The sequence below is a fragment of the Argiope bruennichi genome, chromosome X1 (genome assembly GCF_947563725.1).
Source record: "Argiope bruennichi chromosome X1, qqArgBrue1.1, whole genome shotgun sequence".
Taxonomy (NCBI): domain Eukaryota; kingdom Metazoa; phylum Arthropoda; class Arachnida; order Araneae; family Araneidae; genus Argiope; species Argiope bruennichi.
The window spans coordinates 72,465,914-72,484,571 of NC_079162.1; the positions used below are offsets into that span (position 1 = coordinate 72,465,914).

General features: G+C 27.9%; 1 protein-coding gene across 4 annotated transcripts in view; it reads left to right on the forward strand.

Annotated features, from left to right (window-relative positions):
• Positions 1-18,658, forward strand: part of LOC129958915 (grainyhead-like protein 1 homolog) — a 220,731-nt gene that overhangs the window by 195,662 nt on the left and 6,411 nt on the right. For all 4 annotated transcript variants that reach the window (XM_056071651.1, XM_056071653.1, XM_056071652.1 and 1 more), the window contains exons 13-14: positions 3,233-3,300; positions 8,617-8,705. In XM_056071651.1, coding sequence (XP_055927626.1) covers positions 3,233-3,300; positions 8,617-8,705 — 157 coding nt within the window. The remainder of the gene's footprint in view (positions 1-3,232; positions 3,301-8,616; positions 8,706-18,658) is intronic.

Consider the following 18,658-nt stretch of genomic DNA (forward strand, 5'->3'; position numbering starts at 1 on the left):
TTTCGGATGACGTGATGTTGTGATTATTCATTCATTAATTTACTTAGATTAATATTTCTTAATGGTTCTTTACTTGTTTTTGCCAATAACGCGTTTTCTAAACTTCATATATACGTTCGATAATAAGCGAAAGGAACTCAGGATTATGATTCGTTATAACTTCTTTATTCAGACAAAATCAGTTCATATAATTTGAATTATTCTACATACATTCTAAAATTATCATTTTTACATTCTTTTATTTAATTTGTTTAAATTATTTATAGTTGTATGCTCCCAATGAAAATACAATATTTTAACGTTTTCAAAAGTTAATTGTCAGTTAATCCTTTACATTTGTTTACTTTCGACTCAATATGAGAATTGACATCTGGTAGTGATTTTGAGAAAATTCGATTATAAAGTACTGCAATGATGAGCTATAAAATGTATTAAAAATATTTTCTAGATCTTAGTACTGTAGCCTGACATTACTTGGATCTCCTAATGGGAATCTTTTTTTTTTGTATTTATTTTAGAACGATAATCTTAAGAATATTAATTATGCTGATAGTCTAATTTTTTGCTTTTGGTGTACTTTCTAAGATTTTAGGACTTAAATAAACCATATTTTATTTTTATATATATGTAATAAAAACATAAAATATAGGATTAAATAACACGCAGGGTAGAATTACTTAGTCCCATACTACATTTTCCATAATATAACTGAAATAGGTGATGGTTTCAAATATTAACTAATAAATAGCTGTAAAATACTTGGAAGCATTTTAGTTATAGTAATGTTGTTTTTTTTACACTATCAAGTTGAAAATACTTCATGAATTCTGCAATGCTGAATAAAATGTTTTGGAACTCCTTTATACATTTCTAACTACTAGCTATGATAGTTTTAAATCGTTTTTTAAGTCCAAGTAACCTCAGGTTAAAGTACGCTTATAAAAGCGTCATTTTTTAAAGTTTTTATTTTACCTTTCTTACATTTGAGGAGGCTATTATTGAAATATACTGACACTGTTCAAAGTTCATGTCCCACAAAATGAAACAGGGGATTATCTCTTCAACGTGGTATGCTCTTGACATGAGAAAGCCCTAAATTTGCAAATTATGGCTTGGAAGAGAATATTTAGAATTAATGCTCAGTCTGTGTTTTAATAAAAAAAGCCAAAGAGAACTGTAGAAACCGAGTTGAACAGGAAGGAAATAATAAATGACTACTCTATGTTTGCATAAATAATTTATTAAATTTTGCAAAAAATATCATTTATTAGAAATGCCATCATAAGGTTTTGACACTTATATTTATAAATATTTAAGTGTGATATATATACATGTTTTTGTCCCGATTTGTTGTTTTCAAAATCCAAATTTTTATGATTGTACTAAAATGTAGAAAATAGTTTTTTTTTAAAACGAAGTACTCGAGATCGAATTAAAATCATAAAGGTGTGAGGTAGTGATAGAAATATGCTAATTATTTTGTCATTTAATATCTTATCATAATATAATTACATTTATAATCAATATTTTATTAATAATGAACCTTTAAGAATTCTGTCCTTTATAATATTCATCTACACTACTCAACTTTTTATAATATTTACGATTTTACTTTAATGTCCAGATTTTGTAATTTAAAAAAATCCAATCTGTATATTTTAGTAAATCAGTAAATAATTTTATTCATCGGAGATGTACAACTGTGTAGAATTTCAAAATTCTAGCACATCAGGAAGTAAGTGAAAAATAGATTTAAAAATTCCAGCTTTACAAAATGAAATAAGTCAAGTTAAATAAAGGTGTTTATAAACGTTCTTCAATATTCAAACATAAGATTTGCTTTAAAGAGAAGCCTTTAGAGCAGGTACAAAACAATAAAAGAGACTAATACTTTGACCTCGTGTTCATATTGAGGACCTCGGGACATCTATGCAGTACAGAATTTAGTTGTTTTTGTGACCCTTTGATAAACTTTAAACTAGAATTCTTTATTGGACGTCTAATCACAAATAACAACTCCCTGGGGTTTTGGGGTTTTTGTTTTATTTTGTTTCTTCACTTCTTTAATCTATGTCAAATGTCTTTTTAAAAATGATGAATTGCTTTAAATCTTTCGTCACAGTCTAACTAAGATTTAAAGGATGCCATGCCTCACCTAAGCATAGTAAAGCTATAAATCACTTCTGAAATACGGAGGGGTTTTTCATCCTGAGCATAAATTATGTAAAAGATATTTAAGCATTTATACAGATAAACTTTTGGAATAAACTATTAAATGTGAAGCTTTCAGTAAATGACAATTTATACAAGATGATTCAGTTCGAAAGATAAAATATCTAAGTTCGAAGGTTAAGGTATCTAGCATCAAATATTTAAATAGCAAAATTCAAAATTTTTTTATTTATGATTTTGGGAGAAAAATAAGCATCCCTTTTTGAAAATAAATATCTCAAGAGGATTTTTAAAAAAATTATTTCATTATCTTAGTCAACAACTTTTAAAATACAAAAAGCAAAATTTCAAATTAGTAATAGTGAACTTGATCAATGAAAATTCCATTGAATGTAGTAACCACTTTTTAAAAAAGCATAGAAATATGCATGTTTTTTTTTCTTGACATCTCTCACGTAAAAAATAGTTTGTTACAGCAAAATCAAACAGCAATGTATTTATTCATGTACAAGGCCAGAAGAAACATAAGAGTTTGCATTTTATATGCACTGTGTGTATTAAGATATAAAAATTTGTATTTTACCACAATGACATATTATTTATGCTTGTTTCCACAAAACATTTCTAAGGTATCTAAGAGAATAATATAAAGTTTTCATCCAAATATCCAGTCTCAATTTGTAAAATAAATTTAGCATTCGCTCAAGAATATGCACAATTCAAGTTCTTCCGAGTTACACTCGAGAAAGAACAGTTCTGTCAGTTACCAGTATCATTCGTTTACGAGAAGTGGATTGATTTGTTACGAATAAATACCTAACAGATTTGTCTATTCTATACACTTTCCATACATAAGATTTATAAAAGTAATGCACACCAAAGATTAAAAAAAAAGAAATGTTCATAAAACAGTTAAATATGAAGTTTTGATACGTCAAATCACATCTCATAATAAATATTTTATGTGTGATGTCTTGATTTGTCTAAAATATTACTTGATAGTATTACAAAGATTATATCATTTCTTTAAGTCGTTTAATTAGGCATTTTCATTTTACAGATGACATCCATGGATTTGGCTTTCTACACCAGTCCGAGTTCCATTACAGATGATCAAAATGGATCTGGGTAAGCTATTATCTTTTATTTAATGTTCAATAATAAGTGTGATAACAAATTAGAAAAATGAAATTAGTCAGTAGAACACACTTCAGGTGATTCCAAAAGAAAATAAGGTAAGAATTGTTATTTGTTTTGTTTAATGCAATCACATGGCTACATCGACTATGAAATAGTCACTGGAAATATTGGTAAGAAATTTTTCTTTCTATTTATTGAATTATGTATTATGTTTTATGTCTATACAATTACAATGAGTATATTTTTTTCTCTTATAAAGAAAGCTTGAATTTTGAAACTTTTGAATCTTGTTCTTATGTACTGATTTTGATGTAGTAACTATTTGTGCCGAAATTAAGAATTTTGGACTAAGGTTGCAATTTTTAATTGTATATTTTGTTCATTCAAATATTGTTAAAAGATTAAAATATATATCATAAAAAGATTAAAATATATATCATATTAATTCCCAAATAAATGAAGCCAAAATCAACTAAGAACTGAAAATGAATTAAAATTATTATCAATCCTTTTTTTTTCGGTACATTCGTGTATTATATTAACAAAATCCCCGAATTTAATTCAGCATATAGCTCTGATGAATACACATTTAACGAAAAAATGATTCACAATAAACTATATGATAGTATTTCCTGTTTTAACTTTCTCAATAATTTCTAACGATAGCTTAATTTGTTTTAATCCAATAAATCTACGTTTCCAAATTGTGACTTCTACATCACAGAAAAAAAATTGATTGTATTGTATTAACATAAATGACAAGAAATCCGGAAATGAAACTGATTTAAATGTAGATTTAAGGCTTATTGCATTATTTCCTCACTTTAATACTTACCTTAGTTTCTATTAGACGAAGATTTGATCTCTAATCTTTTGATCAAATTTCCCTCCTAGTTATACGGACTTAAGTTTTATTACGTGTAGTTTTCTTATTATGGCTGATAAGACTGAAATTTAGCTATTAAGTTGATATTCGTTTCTGATTTTTAAGATAAATGTTAAATTTGCTGTAGATTATCTAAATTTTTAGAGTCAAGCGCTTTGCCAGGCCAGCCAGACACAGTACATCGGGAACTTCCTACCAAATGGGTGTATAGCGGAGTGAGCAGACAAGTATCAACATTTAAGGCTTGCATCAGGCCTAGAATGTAGAAAAAAACATTTTTATTCTAAACTTCTAGCTGAAACTGATAGCAGACAATTAAAAAAAATCTCTAAACATTGTAAAATGTTTTTCTGGTCTTCTCATTTAAATCTAAGATTGTATCAATATCTATATTTCACTAATATTGGCCTTCATGGATTTTAATAACAAAAAACGTTTATTTAAGATTTAAACATGATATTGAAATCATTAATTTTATGGTTAGATTTAAGCATGTTTTGTTTGATTTGAGCTAAAATATTTCAAGGTAGATCTCAAAGTTCAGTGTTAGCTATTTAATGCTGCGAAAACTAATCTATCCAATTGTTTATCTAAAGTGAAAAAGAAGCAGCTGTCATTTCTTTCATACGCAGCCATATCAGTTGCAAAAAAAAAAAGTAATAAAAATGACAGTAACTTAAAACTTTATGCATTCAAAGCTGCAAAAGTTGATGTAGTTGGCGAAGTTAATCAGACGAGAGATGCAGTAAAATATTTTAGCATGACTGATATGAACTTTGTTGCAAAGTTCAAAATAAAATCAAGCAGACTTTAAATATGAATTCAAAAAAAAGAAGAAGCATACCATAAACAATGCCCTACTGAGAATTAATGAAAAAAATACATAAAAAAAGAAAAGATTTGATAATGAAAGCTAATCAAAATTGTTTTCAGAATGTTTACGATCTTCTTTCGTTATTTTCAACCGAGATATGTATTTTGTAACACAAGATTGTTCGTGTCAGAAAAGAATTTATGATTTAAAAAAAATTTCATCAGTCTTTTCTTTCGTTTTCTAAGCAATTATCCGCTATTTTTAAACGACGGGTTGACTTAGATTCTGAGAGAGGAAACATAATAGTTAAAAAATTAAGTCAATCAAAATATCTTTTAAACAAAGGCAATCAGTTTTCTTTCATTCTTATAGATAAATATTTCAATGCAAATCTTTACAAATAATTGTTGGTGTTCGATGAAAACTTTACTGACATAGATTGTCATTTTGTATTGAATTTATGATTAGATGCAGAAAGTCTTACTTGAGATTAGAAACTAAGTTCATCAACAATTTGAAAAATATGAAGAAACTTTCATGATGTTAGCTCTTTACGTGAGAAAGAATTATTTATTTTTATATATTTATCTTGCTGTCATATCCATTCGATTATCAACGAACCATGTGAATATTAAAAATATTACTTCAGCCACATGTTTTCTTTTTACAGTGACTTCTTTTTAAAATTTCAGTATTTAAATATTTTAAAAGAAATAACAAAACAGATATAGAAAAGAACAGTGCCAATGAAAAATTAGTTGTTCGTTGATATGTAAATCTACCATTCTACTCGATTTCTAGCCTCGACCTTTATATTACTCCTCATCCGTTTCCTTCTTTATTTATTTTTTGTAACCTTTTTTCATCGAGGTTATAGTGAGGTTAGCAAGGAAACGAGAGAGACTGTGGAAGAAGTGGGGGAAAACGAAAATGATATATTAAGTTAATCGCACCGGAGTGTCAGTCTGGTCAATCTGAATTCGTCTGGATGTATTCCAGAGAAGTAATGTTTCCAAAGTCAGGTGTTAATTGGCTGGTGTTCATGAAGTGATGGAATGGGTGTTGAGGAAGTGACTGAATGAGCACCCAGAACTTTTTCAATTTGTAATTATCTTTGAAAAAATTTTCATGTGAATTGTTTTTAAACATGCTAAATGTATGTTAGATAATGACTGGAAGTCATGTCAAAGATGTCAAAATTGCATTTGAACTCTTCAGCGTAGCATTTCTTTTTTCAGGAAGGGATTATTAAACATTGACATTACATACTGTATAAACGAAAATTTTATTCTTATTTTTATCACACAATGTGCATACTCAACCAAGTCGATGATTACTAAGCCACCAACGAAAAAATTGACTCCAGAACACTTCTGAATATAAATTCCAACGACTACTTTTTCTGACTTTGACAAGCATAGGCTTAAACTCAGAGTATCATTATGTACTGGAACTCCTTAGTACAACTGGATCTGTACGATTTCTACATTTAACAGGAAAGCCTGTTGGACTATTTTTAGTTTTCTGCAAAGCACCAATATATTTTAAATAAACATTTTTAATTAAAGGATAACTCGAAAATCTTGAATTTTCATGTAGCAGAAGCCAACAAAGACATTTGTTAACTTTAACGCCTGAATACTGCAAACGATGTAATAAGAGATAGAGAGTTGGAATTTTTGAGTTTTGATTTATGAAATGAGAAAGATCCCCCCCCCCCCACCTCAAAGAAGCTTGGTTAGAAATTTAAAAAATGGAATGGATAATCTAATATCGAAATCAGTTACTTGGAGTTTCGTATAATTTTGTTTTGGGAAAAAAAACGATAACAACGTAGAAGCTGTAATTTTGTTTTTAAAAAACGATAACAACGTAGAAGCTGTAATTTTATTTTTAAAAAACGATAACAACGTAGAAGCTGTAATTTTATTTTTAAAAAACGATAACAACGTAGAAGCTGTAATTTTGTTTTTAAAAAACGATAACAACGTAGTAGCTGTAATTTTATTTTTAAAAAAAGATAACAACGTAGAAACTGTAATTTTGTTTTTGAAAAACTATAACAACGTAGAAGCTGTAATTTTGTTTTTAAAAAACCGATAACAATGTAGAAGCTGTAATTTTTTTAATGATTTGGAAAACGTAGAGGTATTGTTGAACACAAAGAAAATTTAAACTTTACCCTATACATGATAAGCAATACGTTAATAAATGTTACTTCTTATGCTTAACATATATGAATAATACGGGTTAAAAGTAATTACGTTTAAGGAAACTATCAAGTAAGATCTCAAATCGCAGTGATATTCTTTCAAGAAGCATCTTTTCAGGTAGTTGTTCCATACGCAAAATTTGGCATAATTAGAGCCCGAAAACTCACTTTTTATTTTTGTTAGTTAATGCCAATTATGTTCATTAATAGCGAAAGTAGTAAGAAATGCAAAAGTAAAATTGAATTAAAATTTAAACAAAAGCCTTCAACAATCAGTAACAAAAATTTAGTGAAATATATGTTCTGAACTTTACCAAGCAGTCTAGTACCATTTTTATTAGTTAATTTATGTAAAAATACTTCACTTTAATCCTCTATTTGATCGAATCTGAAATATTAAAAAGAGCTGGCTTGGCCTGAATGTAAAATGCCTATGTGCAAGGCTCCCATTCTTGACAACTAAATTTATGATGGAATGAGCAAATTCAATATATAGAAATTCATATTAGAATGATATCAATCCATAATATAATAAATCCAAATTCAATTTATCAAAATCCATTAATTTTTGTATTTTATTGCAACATACTGTTTTTGGAGTTTTAATATTCATTACTTAAATACTATAAAACAAAATTCTCTACCTTAATTACAACCAAAAGTTTAAGAAAAAAACCAATGCATTATCATGCCAACCATTAAGAGTCTAAGAAAAAGTACATCTGAATTCTATAAGTGCTATAACCGATTTAAGAAAGTAGTATTGTTGAGGTTTAAGAAGATCATTACATGAGTGTGTAACTAACTCTATTTAATGTTTAAACACTTACGTTCAGACAAAGAAAGTACTAAGTTCATAATTAACCACTGAAGAATAACTAATCAGATTATTTTCCAAATGGGTCGTTTTACAAAAAGGGCAAAAATAATGAAAATCGAAATCAATCAATTTATGTGCACGTGATATGCTTCAATTTCATGTGGAAATACGTTGAACATCTTGAATGAGATAAAAGAACTTAATTTCACAGCAGAACTTAATTTCAGTATATGAGTTATATGTTAGACGACAAGTGCAATCACATTTATCACGTGATTATAGTGTCATGGGAATTGACTCCATTAAATATAAATGAAACACTAAATTTCTACTCATGAAAAGACGTATTTATCAAATGTGTTTAACATTTGTTTGTTTTTGCAATTTCTTTTACAACTACTAAGGTTCTATAATTCCAAAATTAAGAAAACAATTAATGTCAGTATGCTAAAAATTTAAAAAGAGCATCGATATATATTTTTAAAATTCGTCCAGAAAAGTCGTCCAGCTTTGGTGTAGATGCAAAATGATCAGTTTTATGCCAAATTTATTGTTTTCTTTTCTTCCTTCAGCCTAGACCGCCGTGATACTGATTCCAGAGAGAGTAGCAGTACATTCACTCCACCTCCAAAACGCATGAAAAAATTTCCTGGAGACAGAGGTATGTCCAAAGTTTCACGCTTTTTAATTATTTTGAGTGCTAGATAATTATTGAAAAACTGGTATAAAAAAGAGACAGCCAGCAAAGAGTCCTCCTTGTGTTACCTATACGCTTCCAAGTCTTAACATAGTACTTTAAATCAATGAAAGATTGTATTCAAGCCTTCGATAATATTTTAAATGAATTCAATCCATGTCCAATTTTAGGAAAATGCGGCGCGTGGTGTTATACGTTCACATTGACAATGAAATCATAAAAAGAAGTTAAAAATGCAGTTTGGCTTTTATACTTTCGATTCCACTCATTTTTACTATATCAGCAGTTTTACCAACGTTTGGCAAGTCTAAAAGTTTCTAATTATCTATTCTAGCTGCAATTAATTACATAATATATCAGTTGTTTAGTATTTATTATAAGGCTTGTAACTGAATATCAATTAAATGTTCTAAGAGCAGCTAAGAGAAATCGCATCGAAATTTTTCCATACTTTTAGTCTCATTTAATTCAGATATTCTGCTTTTATTCTTTTGAATTTTTAACATTGTTCAGTAATATATCAGTAATTCTCGGGCACGCAGTTTTACATCGGGAACTACAAGTTATCATTCTAAAGTAAATATTAATTATTTTGTTAATTAGTTGCGTTATTTTTTGTGTCTGTTTACTATTTTCAAATATCGTTTCATTGATTTCCATTCCATCTGTCTTTATCAAGAATAATAACAAAAAATTTGAATTATATTTTGATCAAGCTCTTATAAAAGACCATTAAACAAAATGTTTCTGCAGAATCATTAAAATCTATTCAATTCTGTAGATCTCGAAACTTAAATGAATTTCTTATTAAAGCTGTACTCTTTAATATTCCAAAAAGTAATAGATAGTAAGTTTTGTTAGGCATTTAATTCATTTAAAAAGTTATTATTTCAATATAAAAATGGGTCTGTGTATTGTAGTACAGTATATAAATAGTGCATAAATCAAAAAGAATAATTTTATATTTAATAAAAACTACGAAAGAAAACATCATGCAGATGGGGGCTAGTTACTTTTTGATAACAAAAACTTAACTATCAAAGCTATATTATTTAAAAGAGAAATTGTATCAAGAAATAGCAAGAAAGAGGCGATATTTTGTAAACAATCAATATCATCATTTTTTTCTGTGAAATGCACCAAGCTGATAATCAAAATGAATTTAATAATGCGTCACTCAGAAGGTCTATGAGAAGGAAAATAAATAATAACTCAAAAGACTGTAATTTCAATGAAAAATCTTTTGGACGATATACGATTTCTGTTCGTTTTCTGCCTAACCTAAGATATAGATTTATAAAATTTACAATTATCTTTTGAAATTACAAAAAAATAGAAACATTACATCTGAAATACTCACCGTATTTTAAGAGCCAAATTAAGAATATATATTCTTATATATTTTCAATGAGAACATCTTTTAGAAATCAAAATTTTTCATCAATGCAAATATAATAGAATGTTATGCTCTTTCGGAATATTTAAATTCTTCGATACTTCGCTAATAAATTGTAATTTCTTTTTAAAAAAGTGCATTTGTGCATAAATGATATTTGGATAACATTCATTTATTTACGAAGCAATAGAAAATATTTAGTTAAAAACATTAAGTCGAAGATCCATTCATATGCAAAGTTTTATGACATAAAGCTATTTGACGTTTCTATGAGGGAAAAAAAACGACTACGAAACCAAACGGCATAAAACCTGCAATAATCTTTTTTATTTGAAGTCCCAATAATTGCAACTTAATGTAATATACACTTTGTTTACTTGAGTGGTAAAGCAGTCCCAGAGACAAATAATCATCATAATTTCATCTCTATAAAAGAAAAAAAATTAAATCATTTAAACGGATTTAGTAATATTTCATAGAAACATCAAAGATATTTTTCAAACCATATAATTGGCACAGCTTGGCTGAATATGGGCATTAGAGCCGACAAAAATCTCCTCAAGCAGTCAATATTCCAGATTAATACAAGAAAGAAATTGAGGGTGCAAAACCAAGTAGTTTAAATTTTGAAGCAATGTTTTTATTTGAAATCCCCCATAATTACGCTTTAATATAATATGCACTTCGTTTATTACAATGGCAATGAGCTACAGGAGCAAATATTTTTTTCTATATTCGCTCCTATAAAAAAACCAATTCGAATTATCATTAAATTTAATGAATAGTGTTTCGTAGCAGTATTCAAAATATTTATGTAACCATATAATTTTTACAGAAATAATGATTATTGTCACATTCCCACCATCCAAAATATTTATCCTTTTGTCTTTGCATCCATAACATAAATTTATTTTTTAAAAAGTGCTTAAAACTCTCATAGATCTTAGGTGAGGATTCACTGACATTAAAACTATAAAATATAAAAATATTTAAAGTCATTGTGAGGAGAAAGTTATGAATGACGATACAATGCTTCTAGTTGCAGTCCTCATAATTGCAATCTAATGAGATGTAATAAATACGACAGTAAATTCGTATATCAAAACCAGAAAAAAATAATTCAGATCTAATTGATTTCCTACAAAAAAAATTTTTTAAATTAATTTAGAAGATTTTTTTTGTTAATTTAACAATTAAAAGGAATTTAATCCAATTACTAGAGTTCTGAAAAATATCCAAAATATTTACGACCGCTATTTTCAACATTAACGTAGCTTTGTCTTACTTGTTTTTAAACTGATTTAAATTACAGATTTTTCGTTTGTAGTCAAAGCCTTTTCAAACATGCAGTCAAAACAACTGTTCCAAAAGGTCCCACTACAAATTTAAGTGTCTAAAGCAACCATTCGTTGAAAAATACAACTTAAAAGTTATGATTTAAGTCTATCAATGTATTTATTTGGAAAGAATGGTTACGTTTTAATTTTGAGAAAGTATTTTGCAAGTAGTTTTAAGGGTGTTATTTTCCATTAAAAACCTATTTATAAGTATTTATTTTCTTTTTATTTAGTTCAGTTCATTTTATTCGGTTTCAGAGTTCAATTTCCGATGATACAAAATAAATTGCAGTTTTTATTGTAGCAAGTTTTAAGTAAAGGGAATCAGGGATTTTGACCTAAGAATTATGACCAATTTCTTTAAGAATATTCAAATTGTTTAATGAGTGTGATAAAATGAAATATAATTCCTCTTACTGTTGGAAATTTTGCTTTAAAGTTCGAAAGATCTAATAACAGCTTTGTAAAATCGAATCACTAATTTTTCATCAAATCCACATTACTTTTTTTTTATTAAATAAATCCTAGATTTTATTTTTAATTTTTATCAAGCAAAAGGCATTTAAGAATTGAATATTTGGTTTCTTCTTAACAGCTTTCAGTAAATTTCTTGTTATTATATATTTCATCAAAATATAAAGCGTTTCAAAAAAAATTGCACCATATTACTTTCACAAACATTTTCTTAACATTTGAAAAAAAAATATTTTGTCTGAAAATATAATTCTGCTGTGAATATTCAAATTGCATGAAAATATTTTTTTCAGCTGTGAAAATAAGCGAAAAGTAATATAATCATTGGAATAAATACCGAGAAAATTTGGAAGAAAGAATATTTATTTTCGGCAGTTAATTTTAAATATGCTAATCATATTCTCTTAAAAATGTATTTCAAAGCATTTTTTGCCGATACACGATCTTCAGAAAAATTTATTAAGATATAATAACATTTAAAAGGGTAAAAACATTTTCAGTAGTTTCTGAAGAGTCTTCTTTGACTATGAAACTTTAGAAAACGATTAATCAACAAGAGTAGGAGATTGAAAAATTAAACTGCAAATTTTTCAAAATTTTAAAATTGTAATAACACTTGTTGCTTGTGGCGCCATCTGATATTGGAATGCGTCACTGTGTTATTTTCATAGCGTAATAAGCAGCTGCTATTTTGGAAAATAAATTATCATGTTTTTGATAGTTGTTTTCAGGGACAATGAAAAACGATTATATAAAATAATCATCTAGTCGGTATACATCTAAAAATGACCAAATCAAAAGAAAAAAGTTCTCTCATTGTTTTAAACTGTTATGTCTGCAAAAGAAAAATGACTCAAATCAACATGTCTAACATATATTGCATACTGGCGATATATTTATATGAGTAATTTTTTTTCTTTTACATAGATGGTATTTTGGAAAAAAAAAAATCACTCTTTTTTTTTTCCCCCTTAGTCACTTTTAGCTGTATACCGATGACAGGAAATTCGGTATATGTGATTAAAATACCACATCTCTATTTATCTTCCTTTGATAATTTGGAATTAAATTTTTTTTAATTGATTTTTTTAAATATTTTTTTATCTTTTAGTTACTTTTAAAATCCTAAATAGCCTTCTAAATTTTCATTTATGAAGCGTTTCTCTCAAACTAAAATCAGCTGAACTGAAACAGCGAAACCTTTTATATTGTCACTTTTCTTAAGCTAAAGGTAGTAGCTTAGTAGAAATAAACGTTAATGTATTAATGAAAAACTATTTTTCATTTAATTTGAAGTAATGTTTTTAGAAATTTGAAACTTAAGAAAAATTAACCATTTCAGTAAACAGCTTGTTCTAATGAATTTTAATATGTTTTTTGGTATTTCGCATTAATTAAAGATAGTAAAGTATTGGATAAGAATAATTTTGAGATTGAATTTATTTATTATTCTTATAAATTATGATCAACTACTTATAAAACTAATAAATTTATTAAAAACAATACTTAGTAAATATCTTAACCATGTAATATTTGCTTTTAATACGCTAAAAAGGAAAACATGTATATATTTCTGTATTTTTTGATTCGGTAGAGATTTGATGGTTTGCATAGAAAAAAATAATTAAAGATTTAAAACTGCCTTTTTATAATGAGTTAAATAAGCTAAGCTTAAGAAAAGTGACATTTCTAAAATATAATAAATAAAGCTGAGTATCAAAAATTATTCGTGGAAAAATCCCCAAAAATGCCTTATTTTAAGGTCATGTTCTTTAAGCCCTGCTCTAAAAAGACTTTGTAGAGCAGGGTTTAAGCTAAAACTGCACGACTAAAATTTCGCGCGTGTGTGTGTGTAACACCCGAATTTTTCATCCACGCTCTTAAACAACTCAAAATTCGATAGGCTTATTCATTGAAATTGTGGCTTGAGAAAATTCATTGTTCTATAACATCATTTCTGAATCACGTTAACAAAGATCAAATTCGATAATCGAAATTCTTTATTCAGCATTTTTCTCACATAAGTATATGCTTTGAGTATAATTCAAGAAACTTTTCGTTTCGAGTGCTGCTGTGATGCGTTTCTTGAATGGAACTAATATTAGTATTTTTCAAATAAATCATCAGTTTCTTTTTTACTCTTTCTTTAGATGAATATGCTTTCAAAATAATTATAATTGTGAATGTAACAACACGCTGTCTAATTACATTGTGAGAATATGTTTCGCTTAGAAAAAGAGAAATATACATTAGTTTGCAACAGATTTTCTTTTTTCATTTGTTAAATAGGTTTTGATTTTTTAGGTCTTTTTTTTATTTACTCTTTCATGCAAAAATTATTTTTTATACATTAATTTTATTTTTCTTACTTCCTAAGTTTTATCATGCAAAATTTTGAAAATGAGTAGATAATTAAAAAAATGATTAACGTTTCTCGCTTATCCATGAAATATACGCTTTATTAATTATATTTTCTTAATCAATTAACTTAGTTATATAATTTTTTTAAAGTATTTTTTTATCGTATATATCAAAATTTTGAATCACCAGATGATTTAGCACCTCTAGGTATATTTAATGTGAAAAATCAAGGCCAAATTTTTCTGTTGTTTATTTTATATCAAATAAACAGTATATAAATTTTAAAATTTAGATGTTATTATTGTCGTTAATTATATGAAACCTTAATTAAAACTAAATTATGATAAAACCCTGAGGAAAAATTACTTTTTTTTTTCTCATCAGATATGAGATCTTAGCATCATATTTGCAAAGTTTGCTTTCACTGGAATGTATATTATCGTTTTGTCATTCCCTATTTACATTTCTTATTAAAATCTAATAGATGTATCAAAATCCATTATATTTTTGATAAATTTATCAAATAAATTCAATAAAAACAATTTTTTATAAACACACTTTTTTATGTAGTATTTTTATTTTAAAAACGTTATACTTTTTAGACTTTAATTTATAATTTATTAATATAAATATTAGGGAATATGGAAATAAATTTTCCCTAATTCATTATCAGGTGGCTTCAGTAGTATAATTTAATTAAAGCAATCGGTTAACTGATAATTAGGTTCTGTATTTATTAAAATAAGGTATTTTCTCCAAAAGTTCATGTCTACATAGCTGACATAACAGCACACATTCTAAGACTACGGCACTGAACAGGATCGAACCGAAAAATTTCACGTTGCTAAAAATGTGGAATTTCTCACCATAATTAAAAATAACTGCTTCTCTTAGATTGCTTGGTACGGAGGGGGGAATATGACTTTCTGAGAATTTTTACGTAAAAGGCAATATGAAAGCGAATTTAAAAACAATTAAAATGAGATTTCTATGTGAATAAGTAAAGAATAAATAACCGTTACACAATAATTATTTCTGCTGAACAGCAGTTTTTTTGCAAAAATTTTTGATGTGATTATGAAAGCTGTATTTAAAAAATCAATCATATCTCAGATATGTAGATGGTACCTTTTAATTTGTAGCATCAAAGTATGTTTTACTTGTTTGTCTTAAATCGGAATTTTCTATATTAAAGCACGTCAATTTTACAATATACATTCAGGAAAAAAATTTACATTCAAGATACATTCAGGATATCTGAAAAGCCCGGTATTTGCTGGTAATAGGAGTGTTAGGGTAATAGGAGTATAAAAAGTTACGTCGGTGGATCAAAAAGTGAGTTAGCTTTGAGTAAAAATGATACGAAAAAAAGAGACAAATGTTTAAGAATATTCATTTTTGAACAGTATAGATATAATTCATTTTTCGATGTATTCTGCAAACGAATTGTAACATTTATCGCATAGTGTATTAAGTTTTGTCCTTGAAGTAAAACAGAAATCTCCTCCATCGTTTTCCAACTAATTCAATATAACCAGTTTAACTTCGTCATCGGCTCGAAAATGTTAGTCGATTGGATCATTCTTGCTTTTCCCAAACAAATCGAAATTACGCGATACTAAATCATGGCACTTCTTAAGCAAAGTTTGCGTTTTATATGCTTTGTGGGGTAATGGCATTATCATGCAGCGGTATGATGTCATCACTTAATTTGTCATGTTGACGATCTTCGATAGCATCAAATTATGTAAAGGTTTGCACAATGAATCGGTCGACATTGTCTGCTCTTTAGCGATGAATTCAGAGTGCAAACTTTTAACTTCCAGTTAAAAATATAAATAGGCCATAACTTTTATGATGGATGGTTGGACATTAAGATATTTCCTTGTGGGAGAGGTCCTGTGTAGCCATTTCATTCCATTTGTGCATTTTGTAGTGGAAATAAAGCTGCGAAATTACGAATCATTCGAAATGCTCATGCGATGTAGAGGTTTGTTTTCTTCTGCAGCATTGTACCATTGCAGAAGGTAGAAATACGATTACTATCATTTTTCTTTGTGCGTAGCCATCAAATGCCGACGATCTATCTTGTGCTCAGCTTTCGTTATTGCTGATATTCGTGAATAATGAAATGCTCATTTCCATACGAAATACATTTGCTATTACTTACGAACTTTCCTCACATTTTATGGGTCAGTGTTTCAAAATAAGTTGCTCAACAATAGAAAAACTGGCAGCATTAATAAAGACTGCAGGCCTCCTTGGACGATCAAAAACAGTGATATTCGTAGAGCCATTTTCAAACTGCCCTCATCATTTCGATATTGCAGACCGCATTACAACATGCTTGTAATAAATGGAGATGAATTTCTGTGCAAGCAAATTTCTGTTTAGTCCATAAAAAACGCATGGTTCCTCTTACTACCAATCAGAAGCACTAATACAGCTGTTGTGTCATTACAAACTGTTCTCGAAAAATGTTCGTCAGAAAAACACAACTACTTACTTTTCCTTCCGAAACTCATATCCTGTTCGACAAAATCGCGAAATTAGTACGATCTAGTTTCAATACATCGTCAATACCAAGTGCAACTTACTATTCACACTGATACATTTCCGCTTAGACTGAATGCAATAATATGCATAATTTGCTGTTGCAGGATTTCAAAGAAGTTCGAGATGTATTATGATCCAGACAAGCGTTCTCAGATAATCAAAATCAGAAAATAACTGCAAGGATTTAATTTAAGTTCTAAGTATTTCTTGCGGAAACAAGTTTTATCGCAAATATATGGATACACTAATATATCCATGGGAATGTGGAAAAGTTTTCAGTCAAAGCTAAGATTATGAAGGCATTTTGTGCAGGAAAAATTTATTAGGCATGTTAAAAATTGAAGAACCTATATTCATATACAGGATATTACAAAAAAGTGAAACAATATTTATTTCGCTAAATATTGTACTTAAACGTATACTTCCAATTACAATGTTTTATTAAATAAGGTGGGAAATTGTATGCAAAACATTTTGCTTCCGTGGAGTTGATGATAAAAGGTTTCAAAAATTAAATTTTTATGCTGCCTTAATGGTGTAAAAGTGTCAGTTAGTAAAATGTTTCTATAACATTTAACTATGCACACACAAAGTTTTACGTTTCTGTAAACATTTATTTTAAATATGCAAATTTATTCAGCATAAAAACTGTCATAAGCCAATATTTTTCTAGAAGTAAATCATAAAATCATCATGACCTGAAGGAATTTGCCACTCACATATACTTTTGTTCATTTTGACTGGTTGATAATAGCAACTTCATTTTAAAAAGAAAAAGAGAAACTAGAGAAAATGGACATTTAAGATATCTCAGAAAAGTAATGCAATTCCGAAAAAAAGAACTTTGCCCGCAGTTAAGTTCGTAATATTAAACTTCCGTAAAAAATGGTATATTTTATCGACGAGAAACATTTTGATATACTGGTGCTTTATTCTGTTTGTAGTAATAATGCATACTGTGTATTACGACTATATATATGTGTATATGCAAGTACCGTTAGAAAAATTCTGTTTTTGTATTGGTATTTAAAATGCTCATTTGATACAAGTTTGGTATGCACTTCAATCAGTATATCGTTGGACCATTTTTTGAAATTCAATAAAAGTCAATAAACTCGTTATTATTTTCTGATCCCACCTTTTTAATAACATATTGTAATATCTGTAGTACAACGAAGCGTTCGATTTAACATGAGTCAGAGATATGAAAAAGTGGCCTAAGTTAATAAATTTGCTTTTTAATATCTACAAACTTTGTCTTTCTGCAAATTTTGTAGATAACAGTGTGACTTTTTGTGCCTACATAGATACATATAAAAAATATTATGCTAATTGACACTTTTATATTATGAAGGCTATACAAAAAAATTATTTTTTTTAACTTTTTATAATTTTTGTCCGTCGAATTCAAATTGTATGAATACAAATTGTCCACGTTATTTAATTAGACTTTTTAAACGGACGTACAAGTCTAGATGCAATACTTAAGAAAATAAATGCTTGGTTCGCTTTTTTAGGGTACCTTGTTTAAGAATTGAAATTTAATAATTGGCAGATATATAATTATAGGTGATACATCATAATACTACCTTGAAACTTTTGATAGGAAGGTGCTAGCTTGTAACGTATGTCATTGACATCAATAACATTGTTTTCAGCTTGTTTCCAGCGATGTGGAAGTCATAGAATGCCAGACTCAATATCAGTTCGGTTGCTTGTTTAGATGGAGATGACTATCTCTCTAAGAATCTCTGTAACAATTCCATTGCGAATGCCACGAAATGATTTCTTCT